At 39.1% G+C, this 21,162-nt stretch overlaps 1 protein-coding gene across 1 annotated transcript in view; it reads right to left on the minus strand.

Annotated features, from left to right (window-relative positions):
• POF1B (POF1B actin binding protein) overlaps positions 1–21,162 on the minus strand; it is a 97,508-nt gene that overhangs the window by 59,192 nt on the left and 17,154 nt on the right. The window contains exon 5 of the mRNA XM_017640166.3: positions 2,186–2,287. Coding sequence (XP_017495655.1) covers positions 2,186–2,287 — 102 coding nt within the window. The remainder of the gene's footprint in view (positions 1–2,185; positions 2,288–21,162) is intronic.

The following is a 21,162-nucleotide window of genomic DNA, read 5'->3' on the forward strand; positions in this document are numbered from 1 at the left end:
ATTAGAAAGCATATATTCAAGTTAATAGTATGTAGCAACAGTGTTCTTTTAAAAGAGTTCTTCTTTAATTGTTCCACATGCATAGCAATAATAATATACAGGATATCCAATCTTTTTCTCCAGGGACCAAGATCTGTAAGAGCTGTTTACTCTCTTTGAAACAAGAAGTTGGATGCAGGATGAAATTATGTGTTTTAAACAACCCTTACTATTTAAAATGTGTCAAACTTACTGATTTGGCAGTCCAGTTGGATAAAGGACAGATGTTGTAATTTGATAGCTTGAGGAAAGTGCCCCTTGAAGAACTGACATATTTGATGAAACGTTTTCTATTTTGAATCATAATGTCCAGGAGTATTTTGAAAGATATGTGCCCATATGTACCATACCAGACCCTTCAGACTATATCCAGCTTTCCAAGCAGACCAAAATGTTAAAGATTTGGATATTTATGATTCCAAGAACTTACTTTATTTAACTTTCATTGGGCATCGTCTAAGTAATAATGTATTAGTTCCTGTGACACTGGTCACAACTGCCCATAAATGCTCATAAGAATAAGACATATTCTCATACCAAAAGAAGTAGAAAGGAGAAGTTAGCATATTTTAATTTTTAATCTGTATATGAGAAAATGATTTTTGTGATCAAAATTCATTTCATATTATTTAACTGCCTATTATGGGTTGAATTGTGCCCCCTCCCAAAGATATGTTAAAGTCCTAACCCCCAGTACCTCAGAATGTGACTTATTTTAGAAATAGGGTTTTTAAAGAAGTAATCAAGTTAAAATGAGGTCATTAGATGGGTTCTAATGAAATATGACTGATGTACTCATAAAAAAGGAGAAATTTGGACACAGACAGCCATGCATACAGGAAAAATAATGTAAAGACACACAAGGAATATGTCATATGAAGATGAAGGATGGAAGTTATGCATCTATAGGCCAAGGAATGCCTGAGGCCACCAGAAACTAGGAGATAGGCATGGAAGAGTTCCTTCCCTAGAGGCTTCAAGAACAAGGCCACCAACACCATGATTTTGTACTTCTGACCTCCAGAGTTGTGAGACAATCAATTTCTGTTGTTTCAGGCCACCCAGACTGTGGTACTTTGTTACAGAAGCCCTAATAAACCAATACACTGTCCTAGTTCATGAATGGCCAAGAGACAAGTCCCAAGCTTTTCTGGGCTGGATGTGCTTGTATCCACTGAGAAGATCAATATGAAACCTCTACTCACTATAGTAACAAATCTGTTTGAAGGAAGGGGGTTCTAGATGCCATGGAGTTACCATAACCCTGCTGTAGTTTTGTACTCTGTACTTGGTCTCTCAATTAAGCTTAATGGAATTTTAAACATGTAACTTGAAGCTTTAGTTTTCTACATCTTTTATAGTATACAGTATTTTACATATTCATGCATATTATCCATTTAAAAATTAATTTCATATTAAATGAATTAAGATGCAATTATAATATTTTAAGTCATGAGTTTTGTGAGGTAGGTTTAAAAGAAACTTGCAAAATATTGGGACATCTATATTAAGTTCAGATTCTGCAATTAATGTTCTATATGTTTTGATATGTCTTTATTTCAGTTTTCCTTTCAGTAAAACAGGGACAATAATACTTCACAAGAGGAAATAGATATGAAAATGTTAAGGATGATATGAAGGGCTGTAGATATAATAAGGTATTATTATGATTCATATTGGTCTTGCCTAGCACTTGACAACTGAGTATCATTTTAGCTCTATTACAAAACAAAACAAATGAACTAACAAAACAGAAATAAATTCATAAATACAAAGAATTGGTGACTGCCACAGAGGAGAGTGGATGGGCAAAGTAGGTGAAGTGGATAAATAGGTACAAACTTCCAGTTATAAAATAAAGAAGTCATGAGGATGAAAAGTAACAGCATAACGGATGTAGTCAATGATATTATAATAGCCTTGTATAGTGAGAGACAGTAATTACACTTAACTATGGGGAGCATTTCATAATTATATAGTTGTTGAACCACAATGTTGTACACCTGAAACTAATATACTATTGTATGTCAACTATTCTTCAATAAAAAAGTTTCAAAAAAATTTTAAGAACTACATTTTTTTAAATTAAATATTTGAATAATTCAAAAGGATACACTTAACAACCCTTAAAACAAATTTTACATACCTTATCTGTATTTAGCTTCTCCACTTTTCGTACTGTTTTTTCATAGATAACATTGTTTCCTGGGAAGAAATGGCCTCCTCTTAGGAGCGGAGACAGTGGTTCCTAGAAAGACAGTAAAGACTATATTTTGCTTTGGAAGGTACTTTTTCAGAGGAACCTTAACTTAAGCAGACTCTAATAAACTCTGTAACAGTGACTTTAGGACAGGGCAATGACATCCCAATAACGTTCTGAGAGATACAAGGGAATAGTAATGAAGAGAATACATTTCCTCAAACAGTACAATTTAGATCTCTCCTGCTACATTTTACTGGGCCTAACAAAGTGTTTCGGAGAAATTGGAATGCGGTGGGAAATATTTTTTTTTCCTTTTCCTAAGGTAAGATATAATGAATTCCTTTGAGGTAGACAGACATAAGGTCAGCCTCATTTAAATTGGGTTCACTGGCAGGTTTCTGTCTATGTAAAAGTATTATTGAAGAAATACAAAATAAACATAATTCAACACTTCTGAGCTGTAAGTAGATAGAACTATATTAATTTTTTTTCCTGGAACTCAATTCGGGTGTCCTTGAAGTATACAATTCTTCTGATTATAATCAAAGCTAAGACTCTCACTACAACATGTGTTTTGAATACTGAGAACATAGTAGATGCTTTAAAAGCCACTGTATCTCCATATAATCAACTAAATTGATGTAGGATTATCCAAGTACTTAGAAGATGTCAGCCAATAAAGTAAAGGCTGGTGACATGTCCAAGATCTGAAAGAAACCAGGGAAGCACTAATAAGAATCAGACCAGGAGTCTAAAATAAATATAATGCGTACTATATTCCTTTCTTTATTTTCATATGAGTTTTTGGGATTGCTTTATTACAAACCAAGAAGTACACTAATTTATTTTTGTAATACTGGGGAACAGTATAGAAGGGGATTGGCTAAGCCTATTACCAGTTAATGTGTTTAAAACCATTTCAAAATCAACAAAATGTGCTAGCATTTTTGTAGTCTGCTATTGTAAAAACCCTTAGAACAACTGGATTTACAACACTGATTGTTGAGAAGTCAAGACACTCTTAACCCAAAGCTATATATTTATTGTATTCCCTTTGAATAAAGGGTGCTTTAACTAAATGTTCCTAGGATACTTTGGTAAAACAAACATATAAATGATTAAATTTGGCTAGTTAATTATTAAATGTAAAGATATATTTAGAAAGATTGCCCTAGAAGCTCTTTTGTGTTTGCTTGCATTTGTAAAAAAGCCTCATTAGCAGTTATTTGCAATCATGTAACACACATTTAAGAGCTTACTATGTACAAGATACTTTGCTAAGTGTTATAAGGCATGAATCAAGTTTAGATTATTACTAGGAGCATTGAATATTGATCAGAGCTCATCAAACTAAAGCCAACAGCCTGTTTTTGTAATATCCTCAAATTAAAAATGATATTTAGAGTTTTAAAGGACTGTAAGTAAAAGGAAAGATGGAGACCCTATGTGGCCAGAAAAGCCTAAAATATTTTTAGTGTATGGCCCCTTACAGAAAGATTTTGCTAATCCCTGACCTAGATGATATATGAATACAAACAACTAAAATACAAGTAGAAAGAGACAAGTGCCCAGAAGAGGTACATAGAAATAACTTATGGGATAGAATTCAAAAGGAGAAAAATCTGAGTTTCATCCTGCAGTGCTCAAATAGGTTACTTGGATCAGAGAGCATTTGAGAGAAGGTTAAGGTAGGATTTGGATTTGAAAAGATGGAAGAAAATGATATTCCAAATGAAGGAAACAAATTAAGTCAAGACACCAAGGTTGGAAACATGTAAGTTGTATGTAGGGGACATACTTGGCAGATGGTTCTGCAAGCAGTGAGAAGCCTTTGAATGATTTAAAGAGGGATGTGAGGTGAATATAAGTCTATTTCAGAAAGATCAATTGGAGAATGGAAAGAGTACACTTGAGATGATCCTAAATCATCAAGGACAGTACTGTTCAAAGATGAATGAGATCATGAACCTGAGAAATCTACTATATGGCCAATGATGATAAAAACAAAAACAGAAAAAGTTCAGACACATCGACTTTTATGTACTCTTGCTAAGGATCTAGGTGTGAATCATTTTGTTTTTGTTCCTCATAACATAGTACATAGAAGTCCCTTAAAAATGTGTTCAGTTGTTGCAGAAAAGAAGCAAAGAAACCCTTTTACAAAAATTGTGCAAGTGGGCATTCAGATATAGATGTCCAGTGCACAGATGAAAGCACATATCTGGAACTGATGGGCTGGTGAACAGTACCAGATTTTATGACGACAGTTCTGGATTTCAAAATCGTATGCATAACAGTTCTAGTTTGTGGGGAAGTTGGGGTTCCTATGGCCAGGATCCTCACTGACTTAAACCACTTGATGATGTCACTGGCCTGTTGCTAGGCTACTGCTTCCACACCCATATGCAATAAGCTATTATTGCACCATGTAGAGAGCTTGGCCCAGTGTTCTGGGTAGAGGCAGAGATGCTAGTGCTTGACCTACCGCCAGGAGAACAAGTCAGGTAATAAACCATTCCACCCCAAAGAAACGTTCTACTGTCATTTCTTTGGTCACACTGAATCCACAGTGAACTTGCCCAGGGCTAAAACCCATTGACAAGACAATTGGCGACAGTTGGCAGGATTCATTGTGGACCAAGGAAAAAGACAGGCTGCCCTTATGGAAGGGGTGCTTTAGTGGGCTGCCATTATGAATGGGGAGACAGTGGACTGTCCCCTAATGGGTATGTGGTCTCAGGTGGCTTGCCTCCTAGAGAGCTGGGCCGCACCCCAGGACTGGAGGCAAGTGGAGGTGATACCTGAGGCAGTAGAGGTGGCCCTTGGTATAGTAAGCAGGTCTTTTGAGACAGAGTGCCCATGAGGAAGTGGGGAATGTGGGTTGGCTGCTTCTCACAGTATTAAAAAAGTCTACAGAAGAGAAGGACACGCTCCTGTTAAAGACCCAATAAATGGCGGAATGAGAACACGAGCTGCAAACTGCTGTGGATTCACTGAAGAAGGAAATGGCATTGATGTGAGCAGAGGCAGCTCGAGAATACTGGCAGCGAGAGGCCATTGAAGAGGTGAAAGATTCCTTACAGAATGAGATAGCAGCACTGCCAGGCGATCTGAAGGAGGAAGCAGCCATAAAGGAAAAAGACGAACTCCTGAGGGAAGCACAGGTGGAAGTAGCACGAGAACACCAGCTGTGAAGCACAAAGGTGAAGGTAAGAGAGCTGCTGAAGACTGAGCTAGCATTCCTGCAAGGCACTGTAGAAAAGGTAAAGGATGTAGCAGAGGAGGCACTTGGGGGAGGGGAGAGAAAGGTGCCATCAGCCCCAGAAATGGAGCAGCTGCGGAAGGATGAAGGGGTGGTGCTGGAGGCACTGACCCTTCCTCTACTGAAAGCATGCCCAGTGGTTGTAAAGAAAATAAAGACCCAGCAGCTGAGAGTTCACCAAGGAAAGGAGAAGCGCCTCCCCAGATGGTGGAGAACTCTATGCTCCACCCCTATACTCAGGCTGAGCTGGTGGATTTGGGCTCCCACTTTAGGCAGAAGCCCTGGGAGTCAATATCAGCTTAGCTCCTCCATATGTGGGACTTAGGGGTTGATGGGATTGTTCTGTCTGGATCAGAGATGGGAAAGCTGGCTTCCCTGACGGTTGAGCTCACCTTAAGGCAGGAGTTACAAAGTGCACATCAGACCCCAGGGAATCACTCCCTCCTCAATTGGCTTCGTGCTGTGTGGCCCAATCAGGGTGATCTACCATCCTCTCCTGCTAGATGGCAGATGTATGCTGAGCTCCAACAGGTGTTACGGGAGCTAGGCATAAGAAATGTCAACTATAGCCCAGAGAATCATGTTCCAGATGAAGGGAATTTCACTACAGGGATGAGAACTATTGTGTTTCAAATGGCTCCCATATCCCTCTTTGGGTCTCTAGTGGCCATTCTTTCCCCTCACCTACAGCAGCCCATAAGCAAGGTGACAAGCACAGTGGCAGACTTAGGAGAGGCTAAAGTAATGAGAATATGGAAAGAAATAAGGTCTGCTACTCACAAGAAGAATTTAAAGGACTACATGAAGGTTACAAGGACCCAGATGTTGGTTGATTTAATATGGGCAGGAACACATGGAGGGAAATTAGACGGGAAGTCAAATAGGATCTTACTAGAGCTATGGCAACAATGGAAACCACAGCAGTAGTTCCATCCATTAAGACCAAAGAGGCAGAGGCCAGAGACAGAGTCACAAGTCCAGCCTGTGTGTTTGAAAGACTGCCTGCTGGAGAGCGAGCCACCCTCACTCGAGCCCACATAGAAAGATGATTGGTGAAAACAGTTCCACTGAGGAGAATGTCAAGGTACCTGCCCGGAGAGATCAGTCAGGGACCAGAGGCCACATGTTGAAATAGCTGTCCATTGGTCCACAGTGAACATACAATGTGTCCTGTCTCTGATGGACAGAGGGGCTGAATGTTCACTGATTTATGGGAAGCCTGAACAGTTCCCTGGTACCCCCACTATCATAGATGGATACGGGTATAAGGCTGAGTGAAACAAGCCCAAATTCCTTTGGGAATAAGGCGTCTACCCACAAAAGAGTATACTATGTGTACATATCCTATCCCTGAGTATATTATTTTGGGGATTGATATCCTACAGGGTCTACAGTTGTAGACATCTGCAGGTGAGTTTAGACTGAGAGTATGTGTGGTGAAGGCACTTCTGAGGGGACATGCTAGGACCTGCCCATAGCTTTTCCTGTGCCTTAGCAGGTAACTAATACCAAATAATACAAACTGCCTGGAGGGCATAAAGAGATTGGAGAAACTCTCCAGGAGCTGGAAAAGGTGGGTATTAAAAGTCCTTTCAATTCCTCTGTGTGGCCAGTAAAAAAGCCAGATAGTTCCTGGTGTATGGCTGTTGAATACAGAGAATTGAATAAATTCATACCCCCTATGCATGCTGCTGTCCCTTCTATTGCAGGCCTGATGGATACCCTCGGCCATGAACTAGGAACATATCATTATGTGGTAGATCTTGCTAATGCCTTCTTTTCCATTGCCATTGAGCAGGAAAGTCAGGAACAGTTTGCCTTCACATGGGAAGGACAGCAATGGACTTTCACCATCCTTCTACAGGGATACCTCCACAGCCCCACCATCTGTCATGGACTTGTAGCTCAGGACTTGGCTACATGGGAGAAACCACCAATGGTGTGGCTGTACCATTATATTGATGATGTTATACTCATGTATGATTCTCTTTCAGATCTAGAAGGTGCAGCACCTGGACTGCTGCAACATCTACAGGAGAAAGGATGGGCTGTGAACAGTACCAAGTTTCAGGGACCTGGTTTGTCAGTCAAATTCTTGGGGATTGTCTGGTCAGGTAAGACCAAAGTTATACCAGAAGCAGTTATAGATAAAGTCCAGGTCCTTCCTGCCACTACAACTGTACCATTGTTATAGGAGTTTTTGGGTCTTCTAGGCTACTGGAGAGTGTTTATCCCACACTTGGCACACTTCTAAAGCCCTTATACTGGTTGGTATGAAAGGGCATCAGGTGGGACTGGGAGGAGACATGTGCAGCTGCCTTTACTGATGCCAAGCGGGCAGTTAAGGCCATATAGACCATGAATGTGATAGAACCATCAAGGCTCTGTGAGCTGGATGTTCATGTGACTGAAGACAGTTATGGCTGGGGTCTGTGGCAGTGTCTTGAACAAACTTGCCAACCTATTAGATTCTGGTCAAAACTCTGGAAATGGGCAGAGATACAATACACTTTGATAGAAAAACAACTGGCTGCCATGTATCATGCCTTGCTGGCTACAGAACTCATCACTGGAATAGCCCTGATAAAGGTAATAACCACCCATCCCATCTTGGGGTGGGTATGAGACTAAACCCAAAAACCAAGGAGTGGTGTGGTACAAATGCCCACACTCACAAAGTGGGGTGCTTACCTACAGCATCCCAGTGCTCTCTCTAGTAGCCCCTTGAGTAAAGAACTTCAACATTTATTGGGACCAGTGACATATACTAGTGAAAAGCAGAAAGAACTTGCATTTGAACCATTAGTAGCAGAGAATCTCTATTGGGAGGGAAGAGCCCCTATACCTGAAGATGCATGGTACACAGATGGCTACAGCCATGGGAAGCCCCCAAATGGGAGGGCCATAGCTTACCATCCTAAGACTAAGACAATATGGATGGAAGATGGTGAGGGGAAGAGCAGTCAATGGGCAGAGTTGTGGGTCATGTGGTTTTGATCAGCCAGGAGCCCTCCCCTATAGCTGTTTGCACTGACAGCTGGGCTGTCTATCGGCGCTTGACCCTGTGGCTACCAACTTGGTATCATGCCAACTGGTTGGTTGGTCACTGACCCCTTTGGGGGCAAGAATTTTGGCAAGACTTATGGGCCTGTGGTCATACAAAAATAATTACAGTATACCACGTGACAGGTCATTTGCCACTGGCATCCCAATGAGACGATGAAGCAAATAAATTGGCCCAGATACATTGGTTAGAAGGAAAGCCTGCCTGTGATGTAGCCCAATGGTTACATCAGTGTTTGTTGTGCAAAAGGCAATGTGGGTTGGAGCCCGTCGGTGGGGCTTGCCTTTGACCTTTGAATAAGTTAGGAGAGCTTGGCAGGAGTGTGTTCTATGCTCTAAAAGGGACTTACACTGAGTTCCACAGCAAATGGGAAAATAGCTCAGGGGCCTATACCCCTTGTCAGGTGGCAGGTAGCCTATACTGAGCCTCTACCTGTGTCAGAAGGATATCAGTATGCCATGACTTGTGTGGACACAGCTACTGGACTTCTGGTTGCTTTTCCTACCCGTTGTACAAACCAGCAGATGACCAAAAGAGGCCTGGAGCATCTTTTTGCCACCTAAGTTCTACCACAGGTACTTGAGAGTGATCATAGCCCCTGTTTTACTGGACATGCACTGAAAGAATGTCTCTGACACTTAAGAATCAAATGGGAGTTTCACATGCCATACAATCCTACCACAGCAGGCATGATAGAGAGGCACAATGGCTTGTTGAAATCCCGACTAAAGTCAGATACCAGTAGTCTGTGGGGATGGTCAGTCTGCATATGGACTTTGCTATTGCGTTTGAATGAGAGACCCCGAAAGGGAGCCCTGACCCCATAGACATGTTAACACATATGGCTGCCTTTCCTATATAACTGCAAGTACAAACCAAGTAAGAATAGTTGAAGCCGAGGTTCAGCCACCAGAATAATATCTTGCTGCCAGCACCAAGTGCCCTGAACCCTGGAGACTCCATTGAGTGGACGTGGCCTTGGACCTTTCAACACATGGACCAACAATGGCTGACTCTCCTGTAACCCTGGGGACAAGGCCTGGCAGGTGGTCTCCTATATATTCCTGGAATAACAGCAGAGTGGCTGCCAAAGATCAGTAGTATATCCTGAATGGCCAGATGGTTGGAGCATCTTACAGAGGAGTTTTATTTTATCATTATGACTAGTGCAGGCACCTCCAATAGCACTATATATTGACCCTTCAGTAACCCTCACAGGAAGAAGAGTAAAATTATGGTGTACTAGACATGGATTTTACCCCCTTCCTGCTACAGTCCTATCACAGGACCACTCTCTTGCATGTATCCTACCCTATGGAGAAGATTTGCCTATGTTGGTTTGATTAAAACATGTGTCTTATTGCCCCTAAGGTCTTTGTGGATTGGGAACCTCCTCTGGCTTGAGGATTATTTTAATTTTTGTTACCTGTATCAAAATATTGTTGTGTCTTAATTTTTGTTTTTAATCTCTAAGTTGTTGTTATCCTCTGTTACTGTTGTTGAGTCTCTTTACAGTGCTCCAGCTTTCTCACACAGGGACCATTGCGAAAGATTGAGAGCATATAGATTGTAAGGCAAGAATCCTGGAGGGGTGGAGTGTGGGAAAGTTAGAGTTCCTATGGCCAGGATCCTCACTGAACTTAAACCACTTGATGATGCAACTGGCCTGTTGCTAGGCTACCGCTTCCACACCTTTAGGCAATAAACTATTATTGCACTATACAGAGAGCTTGGCCCGGTGCTCTGGGCAGAGGCAGAAATGCTAGTGCTTGACCTACCACTGGGAGAACAAGCAGGGTAATAAACCCTTTCACCCCAAAGAAATGTTCTACTGTCATTTCTTTGGTCACACTGAATCTGTAGTGAACTTGCCAGGGTCTGAAACCCATTGACAAGAGATAATTAAAACCGTGTAACTTCTGAAAAGGCAAGATAAAAAACAGAACTAGACAAGTCTTAAGAGGGACTCAGAAGAGAAAAATGTCATAAAATCAAGATAAGAGAAATTTTCAAGAAACAGTAGAAAATTAAGTGAAGGTATAAATGCTTCAGAGAGGTCAACAGGTGAGAACCACAAAGTGGATTGGATTTGATTACTAACATTAGTGGAAGCAGGTGTAATGGAAAAAATTGTAAGTCATAAAACCTGTGTTCACTTCTGCCTCTGTCACTTACTTGCTGTGGAAACTTAGGCAAGTCATTTACCTTCTCTGATCCTCAGTTTGCTTATCATAGGGATAGTAATGCAGCACACTTTATATCAAGCAAAATAAAGTTTTTTAAAGTATCTTTAATCTGTGGTTTTAATGCACAAATGGCATTGGTTTTTAATAATATATGGTAATATATAAAATCCATACTGTATTTAAAATAATGTATAAGAACCTTGTTAGAACTTTCCTAGGATATCAAGTTAAAAAGTATATAATAGGGTATTAAAGATGGTGGCATGAGAGGAGAGACAGAGGCTTCCTCCTAAAACTGGATACAATTAGAAAATATAGTTGGCACAACTAATCTTATGAGAGAGCAACAAGAAAAAAGACAGTGGCAGACTGCATACACCTGGAGAAAAGATCAAACCTCACAGAACAGGGTAACATACCAAAGCTGTGGCCAGGCATGACTCAAGCCCTTCCCCCATCCCAGTTCACTGGCAGGAGGAAGAGAAACAGAGCAGGGAGGGAGTGGAAGGCTTGGGACTGCTGAATACCTAGCTCTGGAGATCTGCTCTGGGAGAACAAAACTATGTTTCATGGTGCTTTCGTGATACTGGCATGACTACTGGGTTGGAAAGGTAATACAGGCAGAATTCCTGGAGAGACTGAGATTCTAGCCACTTGTGGAAAGCAGGGATCCATATCTGGCTGTCCTGGGACAAAAGCTTATACCTGTGTGCTCATCCCACTGGTTCAGGCAGTGGAGACAGGCACAGCAGCCGGAAAGAGGGAACAGCTCTTTCCTCCACCAATACCACTCCCCTGCAACCTGCGACATTGTTTCAGGGGCTGAGAAACTCCAGATTAGAGCTTCTAGACACTAGAGGGTGACATATACAAATATGAAACACCACAGGAACCTGCAGAGTAAAATTAATATAACTCCTGAGAAAGATTTAAATGACATGGAACATACGACTCTTCCTGAAAGGGAGTTCAAAATAAAAATCATTAACATGCTAATGGAGGTACAGAAAGATATCCAAGAACTCAGGAATGAATTCAGGTCAGAGATCCAATCACTGAAGAGCATGATGAAGGGTATTAAAAGCAGGTTGGATACAGTAGAGGAGACAATAAATGAAATAGAAACTAGAGAAGAGGAATACAAAGAAGCTGAGGCACAGAGAGAAAAAAGGATCCCTAAGAATGAAAGAATATTGAGAGAACTGTGTGACTAATCCAAATGGAACAATATTTGCATTATAAGGATACCAGAAGAAGAAGAAGAGAAAGAGAAAGGTCTAAAAAGTGTCTTTGAGGAGGTAATTGCTGAAAACTTACCCAGTCTGGGGAAGGAGATAGTCTCTCAGGCCATGGAGATTCACAGATCTCCCAACACAAGGGACCCAAGGAAGACAACACCAAGACATATAGTAATAAAACTGGCAAAGATCAAGGATAAGGACAGACTATTAAAAGCAGCCAGAGAGAGAAATAAGATCACATACAAAGGAAAGTCCATCAGGCTAACATCAGACTTCTCAGCAGAAACTTTACAAGCCAGAAGGGAGTGGCATGATGTATTTAATGCAATGAAGTAGAAGGGCCTGGACCCAAGATTACTTTATCTGGCAAGATTATCATTTAAATTTGAAGGAGGGATTAAACAATTTCCAGATAAGCAAAAGCTGAGAGAATTTACCTCCCAGAAACCATCTCTGCTGTCTATTTTGGAGGGGCTGCTATAGATGGAAGGGATCCTAAGGTTTAATGGCTGTCACCAGAGGAAATAAAACCACAGTAAAGAAAGTAGAACAACTAATTACTAAGCAAATGCAAAATTAAATTAACTATCCCCAAAGTCAATCAAGGGATAGATGAAGAATACAGAATATGATACCTAATATATAAAGAATGGAGGAGGAAGAAAAGGGGGAAGAAAAAGAAAAGAATCTTTATATTGTGCTTGTCACAGCATATTAAGTGAGTTAACTTAGACTCTTAGATAGTAAGGAAATTAACCTTGAACCTTTGGTAACCATGAATCTAAAGCCTGCAATGGCAATAAGTACATACCTATCGATAATCACCCTAAATGTAAATGGCCTGAATGCACCAATCAAAATACATAGAGTCACTGACTGGATAAAAACACAAGACCCACCTATATGCTGCCTGCAAGAGACTCACTTTAATCCCAAAGACATACACAGGCTAAAAGTGAAGGGATGGAAAAAGATATTTCATGCAACTAACAGAGAGTAAAAAGCAGGAGTTGCAATACATGTATTAGACAAAATAGACTTCAAAACACAGAAAGTAACAAGAGACAAAGAAGGACATTACATAATGATAAAGGGGTCAATCTGACAAGAAGATATAACCATTATAAATATCTATGCTCCCAACACAGGAGCACCCACATATGTGAAACAAATACTAACTAACTTAAAAGGGGAAATAGAATGCAATGCATTCATTCTAGGAGACTTCAACACTCCACTCACTCCAAAGGACAGATCAATCAGACAGAAAATAAGTAAGGAGACAGAGGCACTGAACAACACGATAGAGCAGATGGACCTAACAGACATCTACAGAACTCTACACCCAAAAGCAACAGAATACACATTCTTCTCAAGTGCACATGGAATATTTTCAAGAATAGATCATATACTAGGCCACAAAAAGAGCCTCAGTAAATTAAAAAATATTGAAGTTGTACCAACCAGTTTCTCCGATCACAAAGCTATGAAACTAGAAATAAATTAAACAAAGAAAATGAAAAATCCCACAAACACATGGAGGCTTCACAACATGCTCCTAAATAACCAATGGATCAATGACCAAATAAACACAGAGATCAAGCAATATATGGAGACAAATGTCAACAATAATTCAACACCACAAAATCTGTGGGATGCAGCCAAGGCTGTGCTAAGAGAAAAGTATATTTCAATACAGGACTACCTCAAGAAAGAAGAACAATCCCATATAAGCAGTCTAAACTCACAATGAATGAAACTAGAAAAAGAACAACAAATGAGGCCCAAAGTCAGTAGAAGGAGGGACATAATAAAGATTAGAGCAGAAATGAATAAAATTGAGAAGAATAAAACAATAGAAAAAATCAATGAAAGCAGGAACTGGTTCTTCAAGAAAATAAACAAAATAGATAAACCCCTAGGCAGACTTATCAAGAAAAAAAGAGAGTCTACACACATAAACAGAATGAGAAATGAGAAAGGAAAAATCACTATGGACACCACATAAATACAAAGAATTATTAGAGAATACTATGAAAAATTATATGCTAACAAACTGGATAACCTAGAAGAAATGGACAACTTTCCATAAAAATACAACCTTCCAAGGCTGACTAAGGAAGAAAAAGAAAATCTGAACAGATCAATTACCAGCAACAAAATTGAACTGGTAATCAAAAATCTACCTAAGAACAAAATTACTGGACCAGATCGCTTCACCACTGAATTTTATCAAACATTCTGTGAAGACCTAATACCCATTATCCTTAAAGATTTCCAAAAAATAGAAGAGAAGGGAATACTTTCAAACTCATTCTATGAGGCCAGCATCACTCTAATACCAAAACCAGGCAAAGACACCACAAAAAAAGAAAATTACAGACCAATATCTCTGATGAACATAGATGCAAAAATACTCAACAAAATATTAGCAAGCCGAATTCAAAAATACATCAAAAACATCATCCATCATGATCAAGTTGGACTTATGCCAGGGATGCAAGGATGGTACAACATCTGAAAATCCATCAACATCATCCACCAGATCAAGAAAAAGAAGGGCAAAAACCACATGATCATCTCCATAGATGCTGAAAAAGCATTCGACGAAATTCAACATTCATTCATGATAAAAACTCTCAACAAAATGGGTATAGAGGGCAAGTACCTCAACATAATAAAGGCCATATATGACAAACCCACAGACAACATTATACTTAACAGTGAGAAGCTGAAAGCTTTTCCTTTAAGATCGGGAACAAGACAAGGATGCCCACTCTCCCCACTTCTATTCAACATAGTACTGGAGGTCCTAGCCATGGCAATCAGACAACACAAAGAAATAAACGGAATCCAGATTGGCAGGGAAGAAGTTAAACTGTCCCTGTTTGCAGATGACATGCTATTTTACATAAAAAACCCCTAAAGAATCCACACCAAAACTACTAGATCTAATACCTGAATTCAGCAAAGTTGTGAGATACAAAATTAATACATAGAAATATGTGGCATTCCTATACACTAACAATGAACTAGCAGAGACAGAAATCAGGAAAACAATTCCATTCACAATTGCATCGAAAATAATAAAATACCTAGGAATAAACCTAACCAAGGAGGTGAAAGACCTATACTCTGAAAACTACAGGACACTCATGAGAGAAATTAAAGAAGATACCAATAAATGGAAACACATCCCATGCTCATGGATAGGAAGAATTAATAATGTCAAAATGCCCATCCTGCCTAAAGCAATCTATAGATTCAATGAAATTCCTATCAAAATACCAACAGCATTCTTCAACGAACTAGAGAAAATCATCCTAAAATTCATATGGAACCACAAAAGACCTCGAATAGCCAAAGCAATCCTGAGAAGGAAGAATAAAGCAGGGGAAATTACACTCCCCAACTTCAAGCTCTACTACGAAGCCACAGTATTCAAGACAATTTGGTACTGGCACAAGAACAGACCCATAGACCAATGGAAAAGAGTAGAGAGCCCTGATATATACCCAACCATATATGGTCAATTAATATATGATAAAGGAGCCATGGATATACAATGGGGAAATGACAGCCCCTTCAACAGCTGGTGTTGGCAAAACTGGACAGCTACCTGCAAGACAATGAAACTGGATTATTGTTTAACCCCATACACAAAAGTAAACTTAAAATGGATTATAGACTTGAATGTAAGGCATGAAACCATAAAACTCTTAGAAGACAACATGGGCAAACATCTCCTTAATATAAGCATGAGCAACTTCTTCCTGAACCCATCTCCTCAACAAAGGGAAACAAAAGCAAAAATGAACTCATGGGACTACATCAAACTAAAAAGTTTTTGTACAGCAAAGGACATCATCAACAAAACAAATAGGTGTCCTACAGTATGGGAGAATATATTTTTAAATGACGTATCTGACAAGGGGTTAACATCCAAAATATATAAAGAACTTAGACACCTCAGCACCTGAAAAGCAAATAACCTGATTAACAAATGGGCAGAGGATATGAAGAGATGGTTCTCCAAAGAAAAAATTCAGATGGACAACAGACACATGAAAAGATGCTCCACATCACTAATCATCAGGGAAATGCAAATTAAAACCACAATGAGATATAACCTCACACCAGTAAGGATGGCCAGCATCGAGAAGACCAAGAACAACAAATGTTGGCAAGGATGCGGAGAAAGGGGAACCCTACTACACTGCTGGTGGGAATGTAAGCTAGTTCAACCATTGTGGAAAGCAATATGGAGGTTCCTCAAAAAACTAAAAGTAGAAATACCATTTGACCCCAGAATCTCACTCCTTGGAATATACGCAAAGAATACATCTTCTCAGATTCAAAAAGACATATGCACCCCTATGTTCATCACAGCACTTTTTACAATAGCCAAGATATGGAAGCAACCTAAGTGTCCATCTGTAGATGAATGGATAAAGAAGATGTGGTACATATATACAATGGAATACTATTCAGCCATAAGAAAGAAACAAATTCTACCATTTGCAACAACATGTATGGAGCTGGAGGACATTGTGCTCAGTTAAATAATCCAGGTGGAGTAAGACAAATGCCAAATTATTTCCCTCATTTGTGGAGTATAACAATGAAGCAAAACTGAAGGAACAAAATGGCAGCAAACTCAGAGACTCCAAGAATGAACTACTGGTTACCAAAGGGGAGGGTTGTGGGAGGGTGGGTGGGAGGGAGGTAGAAGGGGACTGAGGGGTATTATGTTTAGTACACATGGTGTGGGGGGTCACGGGGAGAACAGTGTATCACAGAGAAGGTACATAGTGGATCTCTGGCAACTTGCTACACTGATGAACAGTGACTGCATTGGGGTATAGGCGGAGGCTTGATAATGTGGGTAAATGTTGTAACCACAGTTTTTTCATGTGAAACCTTCATAAGAGTGTATATCAATCATACCTTAATAAAAAAAATTTTAAGTATATAATAGTAGGTTTATTGAGGGAAGTGATTTTATCCACCTGAAAACCCCATAGTGAAAAAACAGATGATTGGATGAAAAGAGATAATATGAACCTTTATCTTCAGGATGTAGTACCTTCTAAGAGGGGAAAACAAATTTAGCAAAAGCATGAAATTTTTTTCTCTGTGAACTAAAGTTCAGTATAAATGCTGAACCACTATTATTTTTTAAAAAGAAAAATGGTTTAGATGCTAATAGTGTTGATTATCTCTGAAATGTATATTGGAATTACTATTTCAAATGACTACTGAAAAAGAAACTTCCAAACTTAGGGGACTATTATTCTCCCAAAATATATAGGAAAGTTAAACCAAATATGACTATGAATAAATCATTCTGTATGAAGCAGATCAGCAAAATAAACTTAATCAGAAGTCTTAGATTTCTCACAAATGAACTACTTAACACTTTTACTGTTTTGACAGTTGTTTTTCTCTCTGTGTGCATTTGAAATGGTGCCAGATCCACCCAAGAATTAACAGGTGTTTTCAAAAATGGCTGATCTTATAAATATAATGGTTACTTTGAGCACCTCTGGTAGTAGTTCTCACACCTACCAAAGTACACAATTTACTGTTCCCAGACCATGAAACTTTGCTGGAGAAAAAAATTTTAACTTGGTGATTTGGCTCAGTTATCCAACAAATTCAAGTTATCCAACTCTAAGAGGCCCTCCAACCTTCATGGTCATACATGTAGCCATCAAATTCTCTGTAAATGTGGTTACAAATCTTTTCATTTTCCTCAACTTCCTGTGCTTATGTTTCCTCATTCTCTTTCTACTTAGTGAGAAAACGAAGATAATCTATTCAATGAGAGTCCTCCATTTTCCTCTCCACATCAACAATCTCTCTTCAATTTTTACTCCTTCTATTTCATTACCGAGAAAATGTACTCTTTTTTCCTGAAGTCACTTCTCTATCTGTACGTGGAATCCTATCCTCTCTTGTCTCTTCTGGAATCTTATCCCATTTGTCCCCTTTCTTTGTTGCATCTTTAGTCTTTCTTATTACTAGCTCTTTCCCTCTGTCTACAAAACTCAGATTGCTTCTTCCTTTAGCTGCCATCCCATCTCTCCTTCCTTTGACCAATATCCTTCTTTGAAGAGTAATCCTCACTTATCTCCTCTTCTTCTTAATCTATTCACCCATTAACTTTTTGTATCTGGATTTTGCTTCTACAGATACACCAAAACTCCTCTTTCACACATCATTCTTGCTTTCTTAATAGTCAAACTCTATTCTCAGGCTTCATCCTCTTTGGCCTTTAGGTCATTTGAGATGGTTCAACACCCTCTTTCACTATTTGGTATTTGTGAAATTAGCTCCTTCCTTCTGTTCCCTTTAAAGTAGATATTTATCAAGGTTCTGGCCTCACCCCTCTCCCATTACCCCTCAGTGTTCTCACATATTCCCAAGCTACAGTGGTAACTTTAAGAGGAATAACTCCCATATCTCTGTCTCTAAGGTGCCCTTTCTCTGAGTCCTTTTTAAGTGCCTGTGGGGCATCTTCCCTTCCGTGCACCTCAAGCACTATTGGATCAAACAGATCTCACAATCTTTCCTTTTCCTAAATCAGCTTCTCCTCCCCCTCACTTCTTGATCCTTTTAATTGGGCTACCAAACTGTCAGTATTTCAAACTGAAAAGCTTAGAGTCATATTTTACTTTTCTCCTTCTTTTAACTCCATATCCAATATAAGTTATCAAATCTTGTCAAAATTACTCCCACAATGACTGTCAGAAAAGACAGTGAGAGATTTGGAGTTAGAAGATTTGAGTAAGTTACACTTATTTAAGCTTTGGTTTCTCATTAGTAAAATGATACTAATAACAATGTTAATTGTAATAATATATTAAATGCCACAAGAAATCCTCCAAATGTGCTATCACCAACCTCTAAACTTCAGAAGGACTTCATCTTCATTTCTCTTGTGGCATCTGTCATACTCTCTACCATGTATTTTACATAGCTATTTGTGGACATATCTTATTTCCTTTCCTGAAAGATACCGTAAGCTCCATTGATTCAAGAACCATGTCTTATTTCCTTTTTTTTTCTATTTGAAGACTCTGCTGTGCCTTCTGAGCCACAGCAGCAGTTTCACATGTGGAAAATTAATGAAACTGATTAATAGCAAATAGATCCTATCTACTGATAGAGCAAAAATATTTCCTTCATTTCTGGGTCAAGTTATATACAAGAATGCATAAATCCTTTGACTCAAAGTGACAATAAATAGAGAACAAGGAAGAGCAGGACCAACCAAAAATAAAAAAGCTAAACAAAGGTAGAACAAATCATGAGAGAAGTAGATTAGATCAGTTTAATTACAGGGAGGAGAAGTAAAAATTAGACAATCTGGGAGGAAAAAGAAGATAAAGTTGCCATTTAGGAGGCTCAGTTTATTATAAATATTGTAATTAAGCCAAAATCTTCTGGAGGAATTTAAAAGAGCAAACAAAAAGTCATATAACTTAGATAAATCAAATTGGAAATATATCTAGACAGGATTTACAAGCTTCTCTGCAAAACCAGACTATTTTTGTTTAGGAAGTATGGGGATTAAAATTTGTTTAATTCCTCAATAATGAAAAGAGTTAAAAGCTTTAAAATGATCATTTCCTTAGCCTTCTGCTGGGTTTAGCCCTTATCTCCCTGATAAATTATTTACTTCTTTATAGTTGAACACAGCCATAATAACAAGCCTTTACAGGGGCAGGCTTCATGTAACAAATATGTTATGTACTTGCACACATACTTCTAATTTCTCTGCCTTTAAAATTACACTGTGGCTGTGGAAAAGGTGGGGGAAGGTGGTACGTAGATGAGTCTATGGGTCCTAATTTACCTACAGAATCAATTGTTCTGAATTTGCAAATATTTCTCCCCCAGATCTGCATTGTTCAGTTTCAGTTCCAACTCTACTGCTTTGTAACCCAATGGTTTGGGGCCAGTTAACAACTCGAGTTTCAGGAAGGTTGGGACTTTTTTTGTTCACTGTTCTCTCTCCAGTTCTTGGTGCAATTATTGGTACATAATAGGCAATGAATAAATATTCATTGAATAAATTACTGAACTTCTCGGTGCTTCTGTTTTCTCACCTTTTTAGGATTAGATGGGATAAAATATGTAAATTGCCTAGCATAGAGTGCATACCCAATAAATATTAATTCTTCCCTTTCCACATGATCTAAAGAACAAAAATATATCCAGAGTCACATATGAATAACTGGCAAAGTGGCTTGGAATTCAAATGATTTGATATTTAAGATCTCTCTGTGAATATATCCTAAGCAAACACAGCAATTCTCACATTATGAGAAAAAACAAGTGCTATCCAGAACTAATTCTGTGAAAGCCAGGGAAAGCGAGTGTAATGTGCATCCCAATGTGTATATTCTCCAGTTAGTGTGCAAAAGGAAGGAAGAGAGAGAGAGGGAGGAAGAAGGGGAAAGTGGAAAGTGATTGGCCAAGTTATAGAAAAAGGCACCTCTCATCTCCCAGAACCACCTCCTGTCTCCCTCCCTTCACACACACAGTTCTTATTTGTTGCTTTAACATTTGATTCTGCAAAAGGAGCAAGTGACTAGTTTACTGTAATCACATTCTCCTTTGATATTTACATAAATATATGAAAGTTCAAGCAAATGTCCAAAACAATCACCTTCCCAACAGAGCCTACATGCTCATAGGTTCACACGTGCACATAGACACAACTAACAGCCTCCCTAAAGAGACATGAGAAAATGATTTTAAAATAAAGAAAGAAGAGGGGAGGCAGATAAAAGCAAAAGAATAGTACAGCTTCCCACCGGTCTAAAGTAATACCAAGTATGTTACCCTAATTTAACCCTTTGCTTTCCACAGCTGAAGCAAATAATTGATTTTATTTTGTGATAGAAGAATTGTTTCCTGCAATAATATGGGAGAAATAAAAAGCAAAGCAAAGCACAGAACTGTTGTTACTATTTTCCGGGGCACACTGTTTCTGTGAAACATTTGTCTTTATAACCGCTTGGAAGAATCTCCTGTTTCAGCTAAGAAGAGCTGTGTGTGTGTGTGTGTGTGTGTGTGTGTGTGTGTGTGTGTGTGTGTGTGTGTGTGTGTTTGTGTGTGCTGAGAAAGCTTATTACTGTGGGTAAAAAAAGTTTTCT

The sequence above is a fragment of the Manis javanica genome, chromosome X (assembly GCF_040802235.1).
Source record: "Manis javanica isolate MJ-LG chromosome X, MJ_LKY, whole genome shotgun sequence".
Lineage (NCBI taxonomy): Eukaryota > Metazoa > Chordata > Mammalia > Pholidota > Manidae > Manis > Manis javanica.